Source organism: Phoca vitulina, unplaced genomic scaffold, assembly GCF_004348235.1.
Source record: "Phoca vitulina isolate PV1807 unplaced genomic scaffold, GSC_HSeal_1.0 scaffold17, whole genome shotgun sequence".
Taxonomy (NCBI): Eukaryota; Metazoa; Chordata; class Mammalia; order Carnivora; family Phocidae; genus Phoca; species Phoca vitulina.
Window position 1 is genome coordinate 26504073 of NW_022589720.1, and position 26297 is coordinate 26530369.

Here is a 26297-nt window from a genome sequence, read left to right on the forward strand (position 1 = left end):
TCCTGAGCAGTCTTGAGAAGTTAACTTTTTTAGAAAACAGAATAATGCTTTTGTTTTAAAGCAGTCAAATTAGGGACCCACCCGTGGCTGGCTCAGTCAGTAGAGTATGTGACTTTTGATCTCTGGTTCTAAGTTCAAGCCCCATCTTGGGTATAGGGTTTACTTTAAAACATAAATATATAAAGTAGGCAAATTAGTCTTTCTTTGCCCTTTAGGAAGAAAAATTATTGATAGATATTGAATAGCAATTGGGCTAATAAAAATTGAACTGCAGGGCGCCTGGATGGCTCAGTTAAGTGTCTGCCTTCGGCTCAGGTCATGATCTCAGGGTCCTGGGATTGAGTCCTACATTGGGCTCTCTGCTCAACGGAGAGCCTGCTTCTCTCTCTCCCTTTGCCCTTCTCCCTGCTCGTGCTCTCTCTCTCAAATAAATAAATAAAATCTTTTAAAAAAATTGAACTGCAAGCCCCTCCAAGTCCCCAAAACAAAATAAACATGCAAGTGAACACCCAGAAAGAACAAATAGTAGTAGCTTGGCAGTGTATCCATGTATAGTGTTGATATTAGACTCTTATTGAGAGATTCTCTTTATCAAAGGAACTTGCCATTTCAATTCTGACAATAAAATACTGTGTTGGTAGCTTGGGGTTTTTAGGAAAGTATGTTGAAGTATGTGCTTCTGCTGTGATGGACACTAGAAAAATGGAAGGGGCTAGGGACAAGGCCTTCATGAAAGAACACTGCGAAAAGAATCAACTGGTCCCCATCTGAACCTGAGGGCTTGTAAGAACATGGCTGGAGGGAGCAAAAACTATGACTTCCGTCTACCACAAAGACAAAAAATGAACTAGGCAATGGTCACATTTTTTTTTTTTTTTTTGAGTGCCAGTTGCATGCCAAGCCCTGTACTGGGTGCTGAGATGGCATATACCAGCTGGACACCCTACTGACTTTTACATCTAGAAGGAGACAGAGCCATGTCCACAAGGTACGTAAGTAATGGAACAGTGAGTTGAATGTCATAGCAAGGACTAAAAGAAAGTGCTATGGGAATATAAGGGATAGAAAGCTTGGTTCTGCTGGCGGGGGGCGGGAGTCAGAGACTTCCTCACCAAAATAGTACTTGAGATGGACCTAGAAATATGGGTACAATTTAGATGGGCAGGAATGCCCATTTAGACAGGCAGTGGGGACATAGAGAGGACATTTGAAGCTGAAGAAAAGCAATGATTAAAGGTTTGAGATTGGAATGTCTGCTGCATGGTGGGGGGAAGCAGGAAGCAAAGCAGTTTGGCTTCCTTTTCTTCTACAGAATTTTCTGGGATTTCTGTTCAGAATTTAGGTGTCCCTGTATTTGTTTTATTTGTCTGGGAATGGAACATTTTTGTCCCAGAGAGAACATGCCATTGGTATACTGAGAACAAGTACTTGAGTTCCCAAAGGTGGTTAAAGGCTTTTAAAATTGGCTTCTATCCACTCATTCAAACCTCAGTGGAGTTGAGTTGAAAGAGCCCAGTGTTTATTTGAATATTTGAGTGTGTGAGAGTGCATATGTATGGGGGGGGGGGTGCATGCTCTAGCACCTTTCTTCATGCCAGCAACCCATCCAGTACTCCAGCTGAAAAGAGCTTCACTCATAATAAAGACCATGCCCTGTGATTGGCCAAAGATGACGACTTTTAACTTCTTGGAGTCCAGGTAAGATGGTCCTCAGCTGCAGGTCACTCTCCTAGCTCACCCATTCATTGATTTCAAAATCTTCAACCACCAGAACAGTCTTTGGAGAAATGATCAGGAAATAAACATTGAACTCCGCAAATAATTCCATTTTTAAGCCCTACAGAGGTCAAGGACAGGTGGGTAAAGCAAGCGAGGTAGCTGTTTCTTTTATAAAGGTGCTGTTTCTTTTATAAATGTAGGGTACTGAGTCACATGGGGTCCTCTGAGCATTTGCTCATCATCATCCCACACTTATCAGGAAGGAAGCAGGTATCGATTGTCCCTGATCGTTCCTCTAACTCAGTCATGACCTTGCAGCTCTGGGATAGATAATGTGATGGAGAGGGAGGAAGGCAGACTGGGGAAGATGGAGTGGTTTTGAGTGTTGACGGTCTCATGTAATTTATTGAATACTGTACTGAAAGGGAAAAAAAAACTGCAGAGCTGTATGGGGACAGAATGGTCAATGTACCAGTTGTTCACCTTTGGGATCATGAGGCTGACTGGGAGCTGAGCTATCACTGCCTAGCATCATGAGAGAGGAATAGACCGCATATCACCCAGAAAAGATCAAAATTCAAAATTCGAAGTATGGGTTTCTACTGAATGAGCATTGCTTCCCAACTATCATAAAGTAAAAAAAAAAAAAAAAAAAAAAGTTAAGTTGAACCATTGTAAGTCAGGGACTATCTGTCTATATGAGCAAATTAAATGCAAATTAAATATGAGTAAATTAATATCATAAAATAAATCATCAGCAGTATTTTGAGTATTGGTGACTTAATGAAAAATATGACCCTCTGACAAAATACGGACCTCTGATTAAGAAAAAAAAAACCACATGATAGAATAGACCCAATTTGTCGTGTGTAGAACTAGTCTGCTTCTCGAGTTTTGTCAAGGCCAGAAATAGCCTGAGGTGGAGGCGCTCTCTCCCACACTCAACCTTTGCCCCAGTGAATGGAGGCAGAGCCCAGTCTTTTCTAAGATAAATGATGATGCCCGAAAGCTGGAAACTGTTGTGCAGAGAGCTGGCAGAAAGTGGGGTGTGGGCAGACGGCTGAGGCTGAGGTCTTATCACAGGGCATCCAATGGGCAGACCCTAAAACTGCAGAGCCAAAAAAAGAGACTGATTTCCTGCCATGGACTTCCCTGTGTCTGAGGGAAGGGACGTTTATTGACCTAATCCACGTATCTAACAAAGAGAGCCACAAAACAGGAGCCGATCAGCGCCAACGCAGAGGCCGTGATCACCACGATGCCGCTCCCAGCCTTGCTGACCAGAAAGCCCAGGCCACCTCCAACCAGGATCTGCGCCAGCTGCACCATGCAGGTGAGGACGGCGCAGGCCAGGCCCTGCCCTCTCTCACCGCCGTCCTCGCTCCCTCCCGGGGCCTGCTGTCTCTGCAAGGGAAACACAGGAACACGCTTCATCTACAGCCACTGTGCTTTAGGGCAGAAGTTGGCGCACACTTTTTCTGTGAAGAGCCAGATGGGAAATCCTTTTAGCTTGTGGGTCCCATGGTCTTGGCTGCAGCTACACAACCTGTTCAAGACCAAGTCTTAAACTCCCCTGTTAATGCCTAGGAAGGTTAAATGGTTAAGATATGCAAAATTATCTCTTCCTAAGAAGTCAATAAGTAGGGGCACCTGGGTGGCTCAGTTGTTAAGTGTCTGCCTTTGGCTCCGGTCATGATCCTGGGGTCCTGGGATCAAGCCCCACATCGGGCTCCCTGCTTGGGGGGAAGCCTGCTTCTCCCTCTCCCACTCGCCCTGCTTGTGTTCCTGCTCTCGCTATCTCTCTCTCTCTCTCTGTCAAACAAATAAATAAAATCTTTAAAAAAAAAAAAGAAGTCAATAAATACAATGTAATGGAAACTCAATAAATATGCCATTCCTTTCCTTCCATCGTGTTAGAAGTTCAAATATGTATAAGAAGGATATTGAAGCACAGATCTACATAGGAGAAGCAACATGAAAAAAAAAAAAAAACGTTTCAACCTTTCAGAATGCAGTTGGTCTGAATTGGTTGATAATGTTGCCATTCACCAGGTGTCTTTTATGTGCTGGGCCTTACACAAGATTCTTCGGCTTGTGTTGCTTCGCTGCTTCACCGCATCCTCCCCTCCTCCCGGGTTGCACATACTATCATCCCCATAGAACAACAATAATACTAACTACCATTTTTTGAGTCCTTCCCAGGTGCCAGGTAGGCATGATGCCAGGCACCCCACTTGCACTACCTTGTTTAATTTCATTTTCCAACCACTCCTTAAGGTGGGCTTATTTTTCCTATTTGCTTGATTAGGAAGCTCAGGCCCTAGAGTCTGAATGATAATTCCTATACCATTAAGTAAAAAAAAAAAAAAAAAAAAAAGCATTGTGCAGAAAAAAGCACATTATACTTTGAATACGAGAAGAAAAGTGGGAAAACAGATTCATACTTGCTTGATGTTCATTTTAAAATACTGGAAGGATAAACAAGATAAAGAAGAACCTAGCAAGGGGCTCACGCGTAAGCCCTGGAGGGCGATAGGAAAGGTGTCAGTGGGAGCCACTTCGGGAGTGTGCGTGGAAATGGTTGGCATTGTTGAACCATGTGAACATACTGCCTTATCGAAAAAGGAACTCATTTTAAGGGATATTTAATAAATAAACGAGTAACACGCCCTGTGTCGCACACCTGCAAAGTAGGGGTGGCAGGATTTGAATCCAGGTTTCTCTGAGTCCAAAGCTTGTGTGTTGTGCCCTGGTACCCCCTAACTGCCCCCTAGGAGGGACGGTTCTGCATGATAACTGTCTCTAACAGCAAGACCCTTGCGTGCATCGGAACATTAGTGACACTGATTGCCAGGGGGGTGAGGACAGCCACAAACTCTCGTTTGGAAGGTTCTAACTCCTGGTGCCACTTCGCCCTGCGGCCTTTGCCAGGTCAAGGGATAGGGAAAGCGGCGAGCATTGCAGCCACATAAACGTGTTTCTGCAGCGTCACACTGTGATAGAGTGAGCTGGAAGTTACCTCTTCAGCTCTTGTATCACTACTCCAGCTAAGGAAAGGTGATGCCTATTTTCATGGAGAAAAAGTGACATCTTTTGAAAAGAAGAGGTGGTTTTCTTACAGCAGAAACACCAACCCACTGCTGTTGGGGGGCAGCATGGTGCCTTGCCCTCCAGCCTGAGCCTCAAGGCAGAGCTGGGGCAGGCCTCCCTGGAGGCAGCTGGTGGGGTGACCACCTGCAACCTCAGCTTTCCTCCTTGCACGCAGGGTCTGACTTGCTAAAACCTGGTCTCCAAGGGAAATCTCCTACCTTTAACCAACGATTCCCAGAAATTCCGCCTTGCAGCCATTGGGGTGGGTGCCGGTGCAGGTGAAATGCTGCAGGTGCTTGGGACATTGGGGCAGGCGTCAGAGTCCCCAGGTTCCCCTTTCTTTGTCTCTGTGTGATAACCAGGGGGGGCTTGTTTCTCAGCATTACTGAGCCTTCTTTTCCTAATCAGATACCGGAGGGTAACTGGACCTGCTCTACAGCTCTCCAGGTGCCCAGGGCTTCCGAGTAAGGAGGGGGGTGTGGGCTGCGAAGGTGGTCATGCTTTGGCCAGACCATCATTACATTCGGCTGGGCATTTTAGAGTTGCTGTTCCAAGACCCTGATTCTCCAGCTCTGCCCTGTACTTTCCTACCACATCCCCCCAGCCTTCCGGTGAGGTTCAAGGACGCACCTTCTCCTCCTGCTCCTCGCGGTGGTACTTGGCAATGAGGTTAAAGGGCACAATGTACAGAGTGCTGGACATCACACCAAACAAGGTACACAGAGCCAGGGTGGAGTAGACGTTCGGGAAAAGCCCAATAAATCCTGTCCCCAGGCCAAATAGCAAATACCCCATGAAGTAAAGACCCTTTAATCCGATGTAGGATACCAAAGGTTTCTGCAAGTCTGTGGGGAGAAGAAAGAAAGAAATTACACCTGGAAGTGCCTCACAGCATTTCGTAATTTCAGACAATCTTTTCTTTTGAAGATTCACTTTTTTTTAGGAGCTTTCCTTTGATACCGAATCAGGAACAAAAGAACCTCCTTATCTTTGCTTCAAAATAGCTGGCTTTTGGAATCGGTTTTAAATCCTGTGCATGCAGAGGGCTGGAAATTGTCTTGCTAGGTTGGTTTTTTTTCCCACAAGTAAGGACCAGGCGCCGTTCTGGCAGGCAGCTGAACAGCAACAGGATGCAAAGAGGTGCTGGAAAAGCGCACCTTGGCTATGGGACTGTGGGGGTGCAAGACGTGGAAGAAAAGTGGGTCCTTCTAATTCAGAGTCTGGCCTAACAGGACACAAACAACAATCCAGGCCTATCTTGGCCCCATAGCCCAAAGTCAGGTTGGAGGCAACTGAAACAACCAGATTTTAAGAATGATCCAAGTCATCTGGTCCCTCCATCTCCATTTGAATGTCATCTGCATACCTGAGAAGGAAGCCAAAGAATGTTCTTTGTCTAAAGACAGGTTCCCTGACTTGCCAACACTTCCCAGGCTGGTGAGGGGCCTTCACTGTACCCAGCACCTCCCCATTGTGGGCTCCCTCCCTGTCAGTCCATTCCCATCACTTCTCAAAACCTCAGGTTCCTCATCGATAAAAACCTATACAAACAAATGGAACTAATAAAACCCTTCTTTGTGGTTGTTGTCAGGATCAAATGAAATCCAATGCTTGTGACATCATTCAGCCCAGTGCCAAGCACACAGAAGACATCCCGTTAATGGTGGCTATTGTCATTTCAACAAATACAGGCTTGGCTGAGGCTGAAGATGGTTATCTCTTAACTTGGTTCCCCACCCAGCAGGTAAATTTGGCTTGCTCATGAAAGTACTCTAGTAGAGTTCATTCTTAAAAATTGAAAATTCTGCTTTACAATGTTTTACTATGTTTATGTTCTGCTTTACAATGTTTTACAATGTTTACTATGTTCCACCATGGTAGGAGAATTCCCTAAAAAACTTCAGTCTTTCAGAGCACCTGGGTGGCTCAGTCATTTAGCGTTTGCCTTCCTCTCAGGTCATGATCTCAGGGTCATGGAATGAAGCCCTGCATCGGGCTCCCTGCTCAGTGGGAAGCCTGCTTCCCCCTCTTCCACTCCCTGCTTGTGTTCCCTCTTTCACTGTGTCTCTGTCACATAAATAAAATCTTAAAAAACAACAACAACAACAAAAAAAACTTCAGTCTTTCTTTTTTAAATAGCTGTTTCTCATCCATAGGCTCCCTATCTTTCCCCTGGCCATTCTACTGGAACACGAACCCAGGGGATAAATGATAAAGACCGAAATGTGTCTATTCGAGAATGAAATTCTCCCTATCTGTCCAAATAACTGTTGGATTCACATCACAGAGATAAGAAACCTAATCTGTATTACATTTGAATCAATTATGAAACTAAATACTGTCTCAGATCATCCCATGGAAGTCAAAGCTCTGAAAATGACAAGTGGGCAACGTTGCTTCCTCTATTAAGTTCATACCATCCCTAGGGGGCTGTTGTCAAGGTTGAGAGAAAAAGCAGTATAGAGCTAGGTCAGTTTCTGTTTGCTTAATGATTATATTTATACAAAAAATGTAATCTAGGTGTCTCAGTACCTAAAAGACACCATCAGTATTCACTGGGGAAATGCTCTCATCCAATATGTAGGCCAGCCAAGAAGAAGGCAAAGAAGCATAAAGAGCTATTTGGAAACATAAGTAACTTCAGAACAAAGACTGAAAGCCAAGCAAAGAATCCTTTATCCATGAAGAGAAATCAGTAAGTGTAAGGGTAAATCTGACTCGCCCTCCACTGGGTCTAATACCCAGTCATAGTTATGTCCTCACACTGTGCCTCTCATTAGGATTGGAGATAAATGACGGATTTAAGCACCAGCTAGGACTAGTAATGTCGGATATGATAAATTGGCTACATTTCAGTACTCGATATTGCTATTTTCATGGATCTAAGTATGCTTGCTATGCAAAAGGAACTTGAAAATACCATACCTCACCCTCCACCCCAGCAGCCAGATTGCCCTGCCAAACTCCATCTGGATAGAAATTCCAGATCTGCCTCTGATGTTATGTGATGAGTCCAAGATAGATGGTGCGCTCTGGAACTGAAGGAAAAGATTGATTCTGCTCAGGGTGGGTTAGAGTGCAGGGGGAAAGAACTTGGAAGATTTAACAGACAAGGTCCATTGGAGCTGAGTTTAAAAGCACGATTAGCAGTTGTCTAGATGTGGAATTAGAGCATCTGGAGAAGGAGAAACTAAAGGCAGTAGGAAATACACAGAGCTGAGAAAGTCTGTGTAGTGAGTCATCAGGGGTAGTGAATCTGAACAGGAGTGAGAGAGGTCAAAGTGTGAACGGGACCAAACTGAAAATCATGGAATGCCAGGCTGAGGACTTTGACTTTATCTTATGGTCACGGAGAGCTCCTGAAGATCCTTAAGTTCTGGTTGGTATTTTATAAATAAAATTTTAGCTCTAGTTCAAATGAAAGGGATCCCATAGGGGCACCTGGGTGGCTCAGTCGTTGGGCGTCTGCCTTCAGCTCAGGTCATGATCCCAGGGTCCTGGGATCGAGCCCTGCATTGGGCTCCCTGCTCGGTGGGAAGCCTGCTTCTCCCTCTCCCACTGCCCCCTGCTTGTGTTCCTGCTCTTGCTATGTCTCTCTCTGTCAAATAAATAAATAAAATCTTAAAAAAAGAATTAAAAAAAAAGAAACTTACTTTAAAAAAAAAGGGGATCCCATAAATTTATATATTAATATAACTTTGGAAAACTATTCAAATAATAGTTTATTGTACACAGGGCTTTTAACTCAAAGGGCCTAAAAATAACATGCATTTTAATCTTCAAGTGCAATGAAATTCATACAAGAACTAAGACTAGACTAATGGGATGTCCCTAGTAGGGATTCTTTGAGAAAAAATTATTTTTTAATTGACACAAAACTAAAATGCATATTACTTGTGGGAAAATGGACTCCTTTTACAAGAATGAGGGTGGTAGTAAATAGTACCCCCAGGTCTTGAAAGCACAAAGGGATTGAGATGAATAATTAGACCCTTTTAGTCTACCAATCTCGGATTCTATTTTAAGTACTTGAAATCTTCCTCCTGCGATTTTCTTAGTTCATGCACTCTAGGGGAAAAAGGTAGAAATATAAGCTTTAAGCCACTATTATTTGGTTATCATAAATTTTAAATTAATAAAGTTTATGGTTTCATGATTACTGGGCTCCTGAATTCCTTACATGTTTGTATTAGGTCACCTTTTCCCAACTGTGCTATATTTTGAAGAGATTTGTTGATCTTGAAGCAGGTTTCCTGCTGTGCTGTGGCTAGGTAGAGGTCAGACAAGGGGTCATTATATGCATTCACTCTCTTCCCCCACTAAGAAGCACACTTCAATGGCAGAACGTGTGCCCCTGAGAATGGTAACAGGGATTGTCCTCCATCACTTCCCCCTCTCCCACCTGGGCCATAACCCTGCTGTCCCTTGCGCCTACCCAAAGCTTAGAGCTCTGAGTTGGGGACCAACTATCTCCCCATAATCCAGGAGGAGCTCCCATTATTATTAGAAGCCCAATTTCCATCCCAAATGGGGGAACCTGCATACATTTTATAGGCTAGACTATTTCACTTAATTCAGTGTATACAGGTCTTAGAGATTTCCATATACATTGGCAGGCACCAAATGAGACTAGGGTTATAGTATATTAGTTTGGGATTGTTTAAAACCAGTCACAAGGATGTCTGGGTGGCTCAGTCTGTTGAGTGACTGACTCTTGATTTCAGCTCAGGTCATAATCTTGGGGTCCTGGGATCGAGCCCTGCATTGGGCTCTGAGCTCAGCTTGAAGTCTGCTTATCCCTCTCCCTCTGCTCCTCCCCCCATGCTCTCTCTCTTTTTCTCAAATAAATAAAATCTTTAAAAAACACAATAAATAAATGAAACCAATCACAGAAATCTCTTTGTTTGCAATGTCTTTACAACTAAAACTTAGCTAAGTGGGGGTTAATCAACTCTGGTCCCCATGGAAAGCTAGTACCTGAGAAAGAAAGTTGTCATCCTCAATCCTGGAATAGTGCTCCTGTGACATACTTCCCTCCCCACCTGAGCTAAGGTCATTTTGCATGTTAATTCTGTCACCTAGCATATTAACCATCCCTCCTATGTTCTGTCATATACAGATCTAGTAAGCCTATCTGTGAAACTCCACCAATGATCTTATTCCAGTAGAACATAGACTTGATGCTAATCAATACTCAGAGCAGGGACTCTAGCCCTTGTGCATCTAATATTCCACCATCTTATTTACAAGATTTCCTTTTATTTTCCAGGGAACTTTGATCAAGAACCCATGGACTCCAAGGAAAAAGTAATCAATGAGGAAAATAACATAGAATTCAATATGGCAAAGGATACTTCTTGTGGTCCTTTCTAAGGGTCCTTTCTGATCTCCATATATTTATCAAGAATCTGGTATTTTATTTTATTTTATTTTATTTTATTTTATTTTATTTTATAGATTTATTTATTTGAAAGAGAAAGAGCAAGCATGAGTAGGAGGGGCAGAGGGAAAGGGAGAGAAAATCCAAAGCAGACTCCACACTGAGGGAGGAGCCTGACATGAGGCTCGATCTCATGACCCTGAGATCACGACCTGAGCTGAAACCAAGAGTCAGATGCTTAACCGACTATGCCACCCAGGCAACCCAAGGATCCGGTATTTTAAAAAGCAAAAAAATAAATATAGAAATATAAAACTCAAGATTCTGCTAGACCAGAGCCCTCTAGAAGATACCTTCAGGAGGAAGAGACTTACAAGAATAAAGTGAGGAAAACACAGAATTGATGCACAAGCCCCAACATCCAACCTCGACCCCTCTTTCGTAGATGAGAAACTCTGTGGAGTTGTGTGCAGCGTAGGGATCCCCTTGGTACACAATCTGAAAGAGAGATTTGGGACCATTGAGATACAAATGCAGTGTGGTAGGGACTCCCTTTCATGCGCTCTGCTTCTCCATCCTTGGGGAGTGGCATGTCCCTGCCCGGGGGCCCTTCCTAAGACACAGAGCTCATTCTCCCATGACCACATCACCCCTTTCATCCTTTTATGCTTCTACTCAAGGACCTTCCAGAAGTCCTAATGCCATCAAGTCTAAACAATATTTCCCTGGATCACTAACACCTTTCTTTCCACCTAACATCTGGCCCCCGCCTAACTTAGGCAACCCTGCCACCCTTCTTCTGATACAGCCAACAGGCTTCTGACTCATCTCCACACATACCATTCTTATTCCTGCTTGGAATGTTTTCTCCCTCTTCTCTCTCTGTCCAACTCCCATTCACCTTTCAAGGCCTGGATCGTACTATACCTCCTTCATTAAGCCTGCCATGACTACTGCAGCTCACACTGATTCTTCCCTGTCTGTTGTATTTGATCAAGTACTGGTCCCATAGAGATGTCTAGGGTGTAGTAACTTGGCTCCAGTTCCTGTCTGTAAGACAGCTTCTTGAATGTACTCTTTCTTACACTCTTACTGTGCCCATCCTAGGGGAGAGCCTAGAAGAAACTTGACAGGTGTTGAGTGATGGATTGATGTGCAAGTCAATGAGTATGTGCACAGACATGTTTATTACCTGGCCCATGAAATCTGTGAAGAAGAGCATGTTAGACAGGAAGGCGGTCCATCCAATGAAGTGGCTGATGCAAAGGCAGCGGTAGTGGGGAGGCATATTCACCAGCGCCCTCAGCAGTGACTTCATGGTCATTGCCTTCCTAGGCTGGAATAAAACATGAAACAGGTGTGACCTTCAGTGCAGACATGCAACCAGCTGTGTGAGCCAGAGCACACAGCCATGTTACATATCTGTCAGTTGATTACCCCACAGAGTCACACTTTCTCGGCATGGCACCAAGGTTTCCACGGAGAGGTCTTATAGGAGGTGTTCTGTTAAGTATGTGTGGCTATTTAGCAGTTTCAGGCCCAAATAAGGCTTTGGAGAGCTAAAGGTAAAGGGACTGGAAATGGGGCTTGCTTTGGGCCAAGATGTAAGAGATATGTAGCATCCTGTCTTTGAGTGACAGAACCACTACACAAGGACAGAGCTCATAGATCTAACTAGCCCTTAGATGATTATAATTCTTAGATTTCTTGAATCTGAAAGTGTGGTAGGCTGAATTCTAAGATGGCCCCATGATCTCTGTCCCCTGCTGTTACCCCATAATTATGTTATGTTACATGGCAGAGGGATTTTGCAGATATGATTAGGGTTACTAATTTCTTGACTTTTAGTTAATCAAAAGGGAGATTATCTGGTGATTCTAACCAAATCACATGAGCCCTTTAAAAAGCAGAGAATTTTCTCCAGCTGGGAGCAGAAGAGGAAGTCAGAGAGTTTCAAAGCACAAAGGTTACTGGTTTTGAAGGTGGAAGGGGTCACATGGAAGGGACCTTAGAGTGGACTCTAGGAGATGAGTGACTCCTGGCCATCAGTCAGCAAGAAAACAAGCACCTCAGTCCTATAATCACAAGGAACTGGATTCTACCTGAATGAGCTCAGAAGCCGATTCTTCCCCAGTTGAGCCTCCGGATGAGAATGCACCTCCATCAACAACTTGATTTCAGCCTTGTGAGACCCTAAGCAGAGAACCCAGTTGAGCCCACCCAGAATTCTGACCTATAAGACTGTGAGATAATAAATATGGTTTTAAGCTGCTCAAGGTAATTTCCTATGTAATTTGCTAGGTAGCACAGAAAATTGATACAGAGAGCCAATCATCTCCCTGCTCTTGGTCACGTACCTCTTCCCAGTTTATTTCTCTGGATCCTGCCATGAGCCAGCACACATAAATGAGCCCTATGTGGAGTCAGAGGTGAAAACAATATAGAAGACACACACACACACACACACATACACACACATACCCACATTCTTTATTTTTTTTTAAAGATTTTATTTATTTATTTGACAGAGAGACAGACAGAGGGAGGGAACACAAGCAGGCGGAGTGGGAGAAGGAGAAGCGGGCTTCCCGCTGAGCAGGGAGCCCAATGTGGGGCTCAATCCCAGGACCTTGAGATCATGACCTGAGCTGAAGGCAGACGCTTAATGACTGAGCCACCCAGGCACCCCCCCCCCACATTCTTTAATTTAGGCTTAAATTATGTTGAAACCAAAGGCTACACTATTTTTTTTGTATCAGAAACCTTGAGAAGATGAGAAATTTTGAACTATTGACACAACTGTTTTGAAATACAAAGAATAAAGCAGCTTTCAGCATCTTGTTATATAAGAGAAGAAAGAAACCTTGGGAATATTAAGACACTGAGACTATAAACATCAGTCATGGTGGGGTGATAGGTCTTTCTTCTCAGATCTTTATTTATTCTGAATCTCAACATAATGAAATTGAGTCCTGGCTAGTTTATTTATAAGGTGGTCTCCTGGGAGTTTCTATTTTAACTATAACAACATATTGTTTTATAACTCTTAACTTTATATAATAATGCTTTTTACTTCAATATTTATTGTGGAAAAATATATTTACTTATTGTAGATTTGTTATATAAATTGATTTTTTAATTTGTTAGTTTTGTAGTATTTAACCTACTGGCCATGACTAAACTGATCTTACACAGTCATCCCCACCCTTATGCATGGGGGATACATTCCAACACCCCCAGTGGATGCCTGAAACTGCACACAGTACCAAAACCTATATAGACTATGTTTTTTATTATGCACACATACCAATGATAAGGTTTAATTTATAAATTAGACACATTATGAGATTAACAACAACAATCATAAAATAGAACAATTATAACAATATACTATAATAAAAGTTGTGTGAATGTGGTCTCTCTCCCAAAATATATCATTATGTTGTACCTACTCTTCTTCTTATTCTTGTGATGACATGGGATGATAAAATGCCTATGGGATGAGATGAAGTGAGGTGGATGACATAGCATTAGGCTACTATTGACCTTCTGATGATAAATCAGAAGGATAATCTGCTTCCAGATGGCAGTTGACCACAAGTAACCGAAATGTGGAAAGTTAAGCTTCAGATAACCGGGAACAACTGTGCCTAGTCAGTATTTAAAACGTATAGACATTCCTTTGGAATTAGGAAAAATAACTTTTCGGCATGTAAAACATGGTAACTGTAAAAATAAATGTTGACTGGAAAAAAAAAAAAAACCTCAGTGATGCCTTGTTACTTTTTATTTGACCATAGGAAGAAGCTAAGGGTATAGAACAAAAAAACAACAGGGGTTCCTGGCTGGCACAGTTGGTAAAGCATACAACTCTTGTTCTCAAGGTTGTAGGTTTAAGCCCCACGTTGGGTGTAAAGATTACTTAAAAAAAATAAATAAAATCTTTAAACAACAACAGCAACAGCCTGAGTTTCATGCCTCAGACTAAGTGATTTATTTTTACTTTTCTTCTTTTCTTTCCAAAAATGCAAAATTTTAAGACGTGAATGTGGCCAGTAAATATTCATCCCTCATTCCAAATATTAATTTATGCTTCTGCCTTATACATAATTTTCATCCTACTTTCATTGTTAATCTGTTTTCCTTTCATCCAAAAATAAATATGAACTTTCAAATTGTGCCTAGTAGTTCTGTAAAAGCTGGGAATGTAAATATTCAAAGCCCTTTGGGTATTTTCACTCAGAATGAAAATTCAGCTGACATCTTATTCTGTGACTGATTGATTCCCTTGGTGAAGTCCTTTCAATAGTTCTGAACCCTTGGGAGTTGCTCTACTTCACGTATTGTACACCTTTGTCAACTGGAGATTGGGGGGTGGTGGATTTATACATGAAAAAGGCACAGAGGCGAGAGTAGGAAAGAGAACTTCACAAGAGTACACTCAAAAGTAGACTACTGAAATGTTGAGGTAAGCAATGATGGCATGGAGGAATTGTCGATGAATTTTATGGGATCCAGTTTGAATCCTGAAATAATTCAGGCCTCCTCTTGCCATTAAAAAAAATAATAATCTCAGTTCTCAAACTGCACCACCACCCTCATTTTGGAAAGTGTATATTCTACCTTGGAATATAAGTATTGGTATAAATGGCTTATTATGGCCCCTGTTAGGGCTGTAAATTCTTGAGCATAGGAAGCAGAGATTAGTCAATTTCATGATCCCTAAATACCTAGTAATGCTTTGTACATACTTGGTACCTGAAGTAGTTTGTTGACTGAATAATGACTGTAATACACTTATATACTTATATAAAGCTTAAAAAGCACCTTTGCATGCTTTATCTTAGCTGAACAACCCAATAATCCTGGAAAATAGATAGGCCAGCCCATCAAGGGAAGTTGAACTCATAGAGATTCACTGAGCTTGTATGAAAGTTCTGTTAGAGCACAGATTAAATCTGTTCCCTGTTGGTGTGTGAGGTGCTCAGCCTTCTGTCAGGCTCATAATAGGCACTTGTACCTCACCCCTTACTATGTGGTAGGAACTTTGCATGGCTTATGTCATGGAATTTGCACAAAATCCTTGTAGGTAGATAGAATCACTTTCTTATTTTACAGAAACAAATGCCCAAGGTCATGCATTCCAGAGGTGGTAGAGGCAGGATTTGAACACCTATGCTCTTAATTTTTTTTTTTTTTTTAGAGAGAGACAGAGTGCCTGTAAGCATTGGGTGGGGAGGGGCAGAGGGAGAGGGAGAGAGAGAATCTTAAGCAGGCTCCATGTTCAGAGCAGAGCCCGACGCCAAAGCGGGGCTCGATCTCACCAACCTGAGATCATGACCTGAGCCCAAACCCAAGAGTTGGATGCTTAACTGACTGGGCCACCCAGGTGCCCCATATGCTCTTAATCTTCAGGCTCTTTACAGCAGGTGCCTGGTAATTGTTGAATGAATAATACAGGTCAGTCAGCTAGAGGAATCAAGATTTAAACCCAGGTCTTCCACAACCCCTTTGCCAGTGAGGGAATCCTTTGTACTTATATTAATGAGGTATTGTCATTAAACTCAGCTTGAAGGAGGATGCAGCTGTGCATCAGTGTTGTCCAAAAGAACTTTCTACAGTGATGGAAATGTTCTATATCTGCACTGTCCTGGACTGTAGTGCTAGGCCCAAGGATCTATTAAGCATTTGAAATGTGGCTAATGCAACTAAGGAACTGACATTTTAATTTATTTCATTTTAATTAATTTAAACTTAAATAGCCTTATGGGACGAGTAGCCAATGTATTGGTCAGCACAGTTCTAGCCTCTTCTCTCTGACAATTTCCCCTTAACCTAGTCCCATTTCTCTGTAATTTAGTAGAGTTTTTTTTTTAATTTTTAAACTAATTAATTCACTGACCAGTTCACTGAAAATGGCCTAAAAAAAATATTTAATCAACTCATGAAATACAAATTCAACATCCCCAACCCAGTTACCAACCCAGGGATGCTGTCATTTGGAGGAACAAATTTATAATCCCAATCTAAGAGTTAAGATATTTCTTGAGGCCTAAAAATGGTTCCAGGCTTCTCTTATGGTCTAACATTTTGGAACTGGCTTCCTCTTCTCTACTCTGATGCTCTGAAAAGAATAAGAGGAAGACCAGAGGAAAATGCACACATTTTTAAAGTTTTAATTCAAAGGGATAAGAGCGAAAGGGGATTGGAGGATTCAATTAGACTTCACATCAAACAAGCCAACAAAACAAAGAATAATAAAAAAAAATAAGAAGGGTAAGAACAAGGATATTTTTCCTGAGTAAAGAAAAAAGAATTTGCATCTTACCTGTTCAGCAGGATTTTTGTTTTTTTCTCCCTTCAATGTCAGCTCTGGGTTTACAGAACCGTTTTTAGCTTTCTCAATAGACCCATACTGGTACATTTTGTCTGATGGCAATGGAAAGTCCTGGGGGGCTTGCTGTGGGGATGTGTCCTTTGTAACATCTCTAAGTGGGGCTTCAGGAATACTGCAGAGATGAATAATAAAACACAAAGTGAGCACCAAGGCGGAGAAGAAGAACATGACCTGGAATTCTGTGCCCAGCATTCTTCCTATCTCCAGATGAGCCCAGTCGATGGCACCCAAAAGGTAACCCAAGGCACCTCCAAAACCTAGAAAGCAAGAAAGAGCTGTATTAGCATAGTTAGCAAACCATCTTCTCTTTTCATGGTGTCCAGGCACCCCCCCCTCCTTCAGTGGGAAAGCTCCCTGAGGACAGCAGAGACACCTGGTTATGATGGAGAGTTAACACAGCAGGAGGCCAAGACATCTACAGCCATGAAACACAGGTACAAGCTCAGTTCTGACATATACTTGCTGTGCCCTTGGCCTTCCTCACTCATAATGTGGGGGTAATGATAGAAGAGCAACCTACGTACGAGTAGGATCATGATTGGAAAATGGACTAGTCCCAGACACAAATATTGCCACCATCATAAGTCCTGTGGCCTTTCTAAACTGCACTCTCTAGGGGCACCTGGGTGGCTCAGTCGTTAAGCGACTGCCTTCAGCTCAGGTCACGATCCCAGGGTCCTGGGATCGAGCCCCACATTGGGCTCCCTGCTCTGCTGGAAGCCTGCTTCTTCCTCTCCCACTCCCCCTGCTTGTATTCCCTCCCTCTGTCTCTCTCTCTGTCAAACAAACAAAATAAAATCTTTAAAAAAAAAAAAAAATAATAATAATAAACTGCACTCTCTAAACTGCTTCAGGACTAAAATTCCCCAGAGAGAACCAACCTCTGACTGCAGTGAAATTATTTGTATTGGCATTTATATGTTAATTAGCTTCTTAGCTTGACATGAGTTTGCAAAGATCAAACAGCTTTAAACTCTGTCTTCTTTCCTCTATTAGAAACTAAAGGAACTTGTTCCCAGTTGATAGCCACAGAACAAATAACAAAAGTTGAAATAATGAATTTTTAAAAATCTTATTGTCATCTCACAGGACGCTGACCTGAAGTCTTTCTGTTGCTAGTTTTACCTGCTTTTTCTAAAGACAGTGTGATTTGAGGGACATTGAGGAAGGACTCCCCCAAATCGATCCTGCCCTAATGGTCTAATATTTGAAATCCTATCAGTAGTGATTCATTCTTTTTGGATTTTAAAATACAAGTGCCCCTTGTTGGTGGGAATGCAAGCTGGTGCAGCCACTCTGGAAAACAGCATGGAGGTTCCTCAAAAAGTTGAAAACAGAGCTACCCTATGACCCAGCAATTGTACTACTGGGTATTTACCACAAAGATACAAATGTAGTGATCCAAAGGGGTACGTGCACCCCAATGCTTATAGCAGCAGTGTCCACAATAGCCAAACTATGGAAAGAGTCTAGATGTCCATCAACAGATGAATGTTTAAAGAAGATGTGGTATATATACTATATATATATATAATATATATATTATACACACACACACACACACACACACACACACACACACACACAATGGAATATTATGCAGCCATCAAAAAACCGAAATCTTGCCATTTGCAACGATGCGGATGGAACTAGAGGGTATTATGCTAAGTGAAATAAGTCAATCAGAGAAAGACAAGTATCATATGATCTCACTGATATGAGGAATTTGAGAAATAAGACAGAAGACCATAAGGGAAGGGAGGAAAAAATGAAACAAGATGAAACCAGAGAGGGAGACAAACCATAAGAAACTCTTAATCTCATGAAACAAACTGAGGGTTGCTGGAGGGGTTGGGGGTGGGAGGGATGAGGTGGGCTGGGTGATGGACATTGGGGAGGGTAGGTGCTATGGTGAGCACTGTGAACTGTGTAAGACTGATGAATCACAGACCTGTACCCCTGAAACAAATAATACATTATATGTTAAAAAAAAAAAAAAGAAGAAGAGAGTAGGAAGGGAAAAATGAAAGGGGGGAAATCAGAGGGGGAGAGGAACCATGAGAAACTATGGACTCTGAGAAACAAACTGAGGGTGCTAGAGGGGAGGGGGTGGGGGGATGGGTTAGCCTTGTGACGGGTATTAAAGAGGGCACGTATTGCATGGAGCACTGGGTGTTACACACAAACAACGAATCATGGAACACTACATCAAAAACTAATGATGTAATGTATGGTGACTAACATAACATTAAAGAAAAAAAAAAGATAACCAAAAAAAAAAAAAAATACAAGTGCGCCTGACCCGGGCAAGACACTGTATTACCCAGTGCCAAAGTAGTAAGTGCTCTTCACATAGTGGCAGTTATCAGTGGTTCTGAAAATGCAGGGTGGGGGGGCGAGGGGGATACACCTGGGGGAGTAAGGAGATGGATGCCAAACACACTGCCTACCTACATCACAAACTTATGTAGGGCTGATCACCCTGTCAGATACCTTTATATGTCAACCTCCCATCATGCCTTACCAAATACTGATATCTACCTGAATGGAAAAGTTTTGTTTTTGTTTTTCTTGTGTGAGTGAAGTCTCCATTTTATTTCCCAGATAAAAGACAATATCCTCACAAACCAGGGAATCAAGGAAGAAAACAGAACTTAAGGAATTCTCTAACTCTAACCCTAAACACCCAACATAAACCTTGACCCCAGGAACACAAATGTGAATGTCAAATACCATGACAACTAATTTATCTCGAATGGTGGAAGAATGGGTGATTCTAGTCACACTACATTCTGGTTAGTTGCAATTTACTACAGAGGATATCTATAGATGACCAGCTGTTTAACTGTTAACCAATGAATTTCAAAAATAAAGCATCATTGTCATGCCCTAAGTGCCAAAGCATTATATGGGAGAATTATGGAGAGACTGTGGCAAATGGGTGCAATGAAGTTAAACATATGTCTTCTGCCAAGAGGAATATATGGTCTAGTTATAGATGATGGGTGTATCCATAAACAGATAAATGACACATATTGGGGACCTGTCCTGGCTGGTGGGTTCCAGGTTTTGAGAGGAAGGAGAGGCCCCTGAGCCAGCCACATTCTGTTGTGATTCAGAGGGCAGTTCTGGGACTACTGGTGCCTCAGAATCACTATCAGACGACAACTCTCTTTATCACATTGTGGAGATGCCCAGGGTGTCAGAGGTCATGGGCCGAGCCGAGCAATCAACCAATAAAGATGTACTAAATTCCCAGCACTATTTGAGGGTCTATCTAAATTAGGATTTCCCAATTTCAACACTATGGACACTTTGGGCTGAATGTTGTGAAGGGCTGTTCTGTGCATTATAGGATGTCTAGCAGCATCTCTGGCTTCTCCCCACTAGATGCCAGTAACAACCTCTCCACTAGCCTAACAACCAAAAATGTCTCTGGACATTGCCTATTGTCCCGTAGGGGCCAAAATCGCCCCCAGTTGAGGACTCTTGACCTTAATTAATCCAATGAAAAACTTACACATTCCTTTTTTGAAACTATTTATCATTTGTTACCAGATCAATGTTGTCATAATGTCATTTAATTCTCCTGTCATTTATGCCTCTTTCCTTCACAGTTACCATTCTGCTGAGCAAAGGAAATGTAAAGCCTGCCCATTTAAAAGAATTTATATGTGAAATAAATCCTCCACAGTGCAATAAAATGGTGGTTTTATTTTATGAATATAAATATATGGGTATAAATCTAATGATGAATTCATATTCAATATTGACTAGAATGATCAAGTCCTACAATTGGAAGGTTTCCTAGTCTATTTTCATGTCTGCTGGCTTAGTATACTTCAATAAATATTGTTGAGCACTAAATATATGTGAAGGACTCTCCTAGCTTCTGGGAATATAGATGTAAATGAGACACAGCACCCTTTCCCTTCCTCCACAGAAGGCAGTTCGAAGTGGCAGAAGCAGGTAAGAAAACAGCTACTTTTAAAAAACCTGTAATAAATGATGATAAGGGGTACCTAGGTGACTCAGTCATTTAAGTGTCTGCTTTTGGCTCAGATCATGATCTCAGGGTCCTGGGATTGAGTGCTGCATCATTGGGCTCCCTGCTCCACAGGAGGCCTGCTTCTCCCTCCGCCCCTCCCCCTACTTGTGCATGCTCTCTCTCTCAAATAAATAAATAAAATCTTTAAAAAAAATAAAATAAAATGATGCTAGAACTGTGAGCTGGGTACTCAAAGAGTACGGAAGAGTTGTGAAGAGTTTATTTGTTATTGGCGCCTAGTTAAGAGTACCAAGATGATGTTGATTATTTAATAATTATTATAGGATTCCTCTTGATTAGCAATGAAGTTCATAAGAGTTCAAATATATCAATGGTTGCAAAGATTTTAGAGGTAGAAGGCTGTTTGGAACTCATCTGGTTGAATTCCATCTGAAAGCCAAGGGCTTACAGTAGTTAAGTGACAGGGAACAGCATGGAAAGAAAGAATTTGGAATTTCCCGATTTCAATCCCCACCTGTGTGCTTTCTAGTCATGTGATCTTGGGCACTTCTCCTCTGAGAAATGGGGGCGGTGACCCCTCCGCGTCTGAGTCTTATGAGGGCTAACGTGACAATATACGTACCCCATCAGCACAGAGGGTGGCGGAACCGGGGCCCAAACCCAGTGCCCTACAGACTTGCTACAGAAACCCTAATTCCCAAGCCTTCCCCAGAAGTGGGAGAAGACAACTACTGCACTCAGGGTGACAATCTGCCTAGAGCTGGCTGAAAGGACTTGGACATCAAGGCCCAGTGATGAGAATCCAGGGGTCGTTCTGGGGGCTGACCCAGGCCTACCACTGACCAAGCAGGGCAGGTGGGAAGTATTGTGGAAGAAAAATGTATCCCAAACCTGGAAAGAGTAAAAACTATTAAGTGCCTGATTTAAAAAATATTAGACTAGGGGCACCTGGGTGGCTCACCTTCGGCTCAGGTCATGATCCCAGGGTCCTGGGATCGAGCCCCACATCGGGCTCCCTGCTCTGCGGGAGAGCCTGCTTCTCCCTCTCTCTCTGCTGCTGCTCCCCCTGCTTGTGCTCTCTCTCTCTCTCTCTCTGTATCAAGTAAATAAAAGTCTTAAAAAAAAATCAGTCTAAAGCAATGCTTCTTAAACTTCAATGTGTGCATGGGTCATATGGACGTCTTATTAAAATGCAGATTGTCTTGGTCTGTTTGGGTTTATATAACAAAAATGCCATAAACTGGGTGGCTTATAAACAACAAAGATTTATTTCTCACAGTTGTGTTGGCTGGGAAGTTCACGATCGTGGCGCCAGCAGATTGGATATCTGGTATTATTGTGCCTCACTAATTCCATTCAGGAGGCCTCATGACCTAAGCACCTTCTAAAGGCTCCACCCCCTGATACCAGCACATCGGATATTAGGGTTTTCACATATAGATTTTGGGGGACAAACATTGAATCTATAGCATAGGTTCTGATTTTAAAGATTCAGATTCTGGATTCTTTCCAAGCTCCCGGGTGACACCAATGCTGCTAGTCCAAGCATCACTCTGCGTAGCCAGGTACGAGAGCAGTTTCTTTTTCTTTTTTAAAGATTTTATTTGTCAGAGAGAGAGAACAAGCAGGAAGAGTGGCAAGCAAAGGGAGAGGGAGAAGCAGGCTCCCCGCTGAGCAAGGAGCCCAACACAGAACTCAATCCCAGGACCCCGGGATCATGACCTGAGCCAAAGGCAGACGCTTAACCGACTGAGCCACCCAGGCGCCCAAGGGAGCAGTTTCTAATCAAACCAGCTCCACCCTTATCTGATATTCTCAGGGAATAGGACTTTGTTTTCAGAGGATATTTGACCAACAGTGCAAAACTGACAAAGTACAATGATGTGCAGTTGTGTAAAATTGAGGTTAAGTTGCAGACATTATTAGGGTTCTATGATTTGTGTTGTTTCTGCAGCCTAATAAAGGAATTACCCCAAAAATATTACAGAGGAGTTATAGTTTTACTGCCCTGTAGAAAGTTAATCAGATTTACATCTAACCTAACACTTTTTCTTTTGCTAGTCACACACACACACACACACACACACACACACACATCCTGCAAGAACTTGGGGAAACTGTTCTTTTAAGTCTTCCCTGTCAGTTCCCTCATCAGTTGAGCAAAATTTTGACACCGGCTTCAAGTAATTTAGAGAATTTCGAACCCTCTCTTCTCTTAGGGAGGGGGAGGAAAACAAAACAGGCGAAACTGTTTCATTTGTCCCAAAGCTATTGTAGGATGTAGCTAACTGTTACAACAAAACATGCCCGGAAGGAATAGTGGGCCGTTGGGGTAATTATTCCAGAGACAGCATATTAACACTCTGGATAGAAACACCCTCAGATATGATAAAGGCCAGCAGAGGGCTGTAGGGATTCACTGAACACTTTCTTTTCTGTTGCCTCTGCTTAAGCGAAGGATTTTATCTTCAAAGATAGTCTCCAAGACAAAGCCAAGTCATCTTAGCTGCAACAAAGGTCAATACCACCTCCCACATCTACATCCAGACTGCATTTCTCTCTCTGCCAGCATCAGTCTCACTGGGGCCTCTGGGATTAACTACCAGGTTATTGGCCAAACGGTAAGCTGGAACATCCATGGCACATCTGCTAATGCCAGATGAGGAGCCTTTACAAAGACTTTGCAAAGAAGAGCCCACAGTGATTCAGCTGGCTCCTTCACAGAACCAGGCCGTGTTGTCACACTCAGACCACAGTCAACCTCAGAAGAATGCATGGCTGGACGGACAGATGTTATATTTCATAACTTATGATACAACTTGAACAAGGCTCGTCCTGGAAGAAGTCCAAGCATATAGAAATAGGGTTATTTTTCTTTAGCTTGCAACTATAATAGGTAAAATGGGTAACGGGGGGAGTTGCAGGACCAAGGAATCTAAAGAGTCTATCTATGTCAATCTCTGCATCTACGATGTACCTGTAATTTCCCCTCTGCTTCAGGCGTATGACTTAACAATCCACATTCTGATGGCAAAATAGCTCGAGTCAAGACAGCTAACGGTGTGCAGCTAGCTACTTCACTTCAACGAGAGATCGAACTAAAAATCCCCCAAGTTCCTATGGAGTTCATGAGAGAGTGATTCTGACTCTGTTCTAGATACTAAGAAAACAGCAATGAAAGTATTCAATTAGGTATATGGTTCCTACCTCCCCCCAACATATACACACTAATCCTGGAGAGGTAACAAATAAGTACCAGCTACTGTGTGTGTGTGTGTGTCCTTAGACCCAGTTATCAATACAAATTGATGGAGCACCCACTCTCCAAGAACTGTGCGAGGCACTGGGGACACAGCAATGATTAAGACAGACATGACCTCTCCTCTTGGAGGCTGAGAGTAAAGGAAAATCAATGAAGACGACATATATACTCTGGTCAAAGAGAGAAAACACGAGCAGTTAGACAGTTCTTCAGATTTACAAGGCAACTCTTCTCCCAAAGCATGGTGAGATAATATATTTAAAGTGTTGGCCATTGTTTCCATCCCCCCCACCACCACCTGTGGTCCTGTGGTATTTCCTTATGTCCTTGCCCCTCTGGGCCCTTCCTTCACATTCAAGCTGAGCCAGGATTCGTCATTGCTTTAGGGGAAGGACAGGAAAGTAGAAAGCAGAGAAACAAGAATGTGTCTTCTTGCTTCGGAGTTTCAAAAGTCCTTAGGCTCCAAAGGCACAGAGGGAAGATTTGGTAGAAAATGTGATTTAAGAGCAAGGCATTCGTGATGGGTGCACATGTACTGGTGAAACCCTCAGGCAGTGGTGGTTCTGACCCTGCTCTTAGGGCCTAGTTGGTACTGGGAGGGTGGGAGGTAGGGAGCAGAACCACCCCCAAATGGCTTGGAGGGATTCCCCAATAGAAGGGACCAATGCCTCATTTCCTGGGCAGACCCCAGGGAGGCAATAAGACCTCGAGGAAGAAATGGTTTGCAGTGGGTCTAGATAGATGAGCTGATGGTGCGTCAGGCTCTGTTCTAAGTTCTTGACATATATTGACTCATCCAGTCCTCACAACAACACTTTGAGGAGGGTACTGCAATAGATTCCTATTATTAGCGGTAGTTGTGTTAAAAGTCACCCCAAGCGCTGAATTAGTGAGTAGCAAACGACTGTTCTGAGGGGAAATACGAGGCTAAGTTACTGTGAACCTTTTCACCAACTGATCAACACAGTGCTTCCATGTGTGTTTCCATTTAGAGATACTTAATATATATTGTTGCTTCATTAGCGTTGAGCCCATGGGCAACAGCGCTGTAACTCATGTCTGAACAAAACTTAACACCCATATTTTCTCCACAAGGCACATCACAATGTTCTGGCCCTTTTGAGCCCCAGACAGCACTTCAGCACTACAGTTGGGACTATTTTAAATACTGAAATCACATACACACAGAAAAGACAAACATGCAAATGATTTGGCACTAAATACACCATGAAAAGGACACTTGTTTACAATATGAGAACCAAACAGGAAGTCAGAGGTCACCTTGACCTACCTCAACTGGGAATCTGGGAATGAGGCCTCGGGTGACTTCAAATTGTCCCTCTACACCCCACACTTGTTTGCACAGGAGCTGTAAATGAGCTCCCTGGATTGCTTTGGATGTTACAAAGAAGTTTTACTGAGTGAATTTACAAATACAAACTCATGAATAATTGATCAACTTGGGGCGCCTGGGTGGCTCAGTCAGTTAAGCGTCTGCCTTCGGTTCAGGTCATGATCCCAGGATCAAGTCCTGCATTGGGCTCCCTGCTCAGCAGGGAGCCTGCTTCTCCCTCTCCCCATCACCACCCCCACACCCCCGCTTGGGCTCTCTCTATCTCTCTCTCTCTCTCTCAAATAAATAAATAAAATCTTTTTTTTTTTTAAGATTTTATTTATTTATTTGACAGAGAGAGACAGCAAGAGAGGGAACACAAGCAGGGGGAGTGGGAGAGGAAGAAGCAGGCTTCTCGTGCAGCAGGACCCTGGGATCATGACCTGAGCTGAAGGCAAACGCTTAACGACTGAGCCACTCAGGCGCCCCTAAATAAATAAAATCTTTAAATAAAATTGATCAACTCTATTTTATCTCTATCTTCAAGACAAAGAAAGCAAAAAGCAAAGCGAGTTTGCAGCTCCCAGAGTTCCGCTCACCTTGGCATGGGGAGGGAAGAGCAGAATGGCAGGGAGGGAGCCAAGAAGCTGTGGGTCTACAGCGGCCTCACAAATGAGAAGAAGACATAACTCAACTGTGACCACTTCAGCTTGAGCACCGAAATGCAGTGGGACAGTGGACATCTCAGTAAATGGCCAGCGTGAATAGATGACACCAAAACCCAGGAACTCTCCGCCCCAAACCCTTGCACTCTAAGTCCCCAGAACTTAGAAGCCACCTTGGGGAAAGCAATGGGGAACATGCTAAACCAAGACTAAATTTTCACCATCCTGTGGCAATGAGGCTCAACACAGGAGTGATTAAATTAATTTTGGGGACTGGCATGCACTCCCATTTCAGACATGAAGATTTATCCAACGCTTTGCATTACTGAGCATTAGCTATGCTGTAGGCAAAAAAAAAAAAAAAAAGAAAAAATTGCAGTAAAGCAATGCCGAAATCCTGTTCTTCTTCATCATTAAAGAAATAAATGCAGAGAACTGGAGT

General features: G+C 42.8%; 1 protein-coding gene across 1 annotated transcript in view; it reads right to left on the reverse strand.

The window, feature by feature from the left end:
• Positions 1-485: 485 nt before the first annotated feature.
• The window catches only part of SLC45A2 (solute carrier family 45 member 2), a 36052-nt gene continuing 10240 nt past the window's right edge, over positions 486-26297 (reverse strand). Inside the window, exons 3-7 of the mRNA XM_032415305.1 lie at positions 16518-16843; positions 11382-11525; positions 10564-10687; positions 5440-5654; positions 486-3123 (exon numbers count right to left, since the gene is read on the reverse strand). Coding sequence (XP_032271196.1) covers positions 2902-3123; positions 5440-5654; positions 10564-10687; positions 11382-11525; positions 16518-16843 — 1031 coding nt within the window. The 3' untranslated portion in view covers positions 486-2901. The remainder of the gene's footprint in view (positions 3124-5439; positions 5655-10563; positions 10688-11381; positions 11526-16517; positions 16844-26297) is intronic.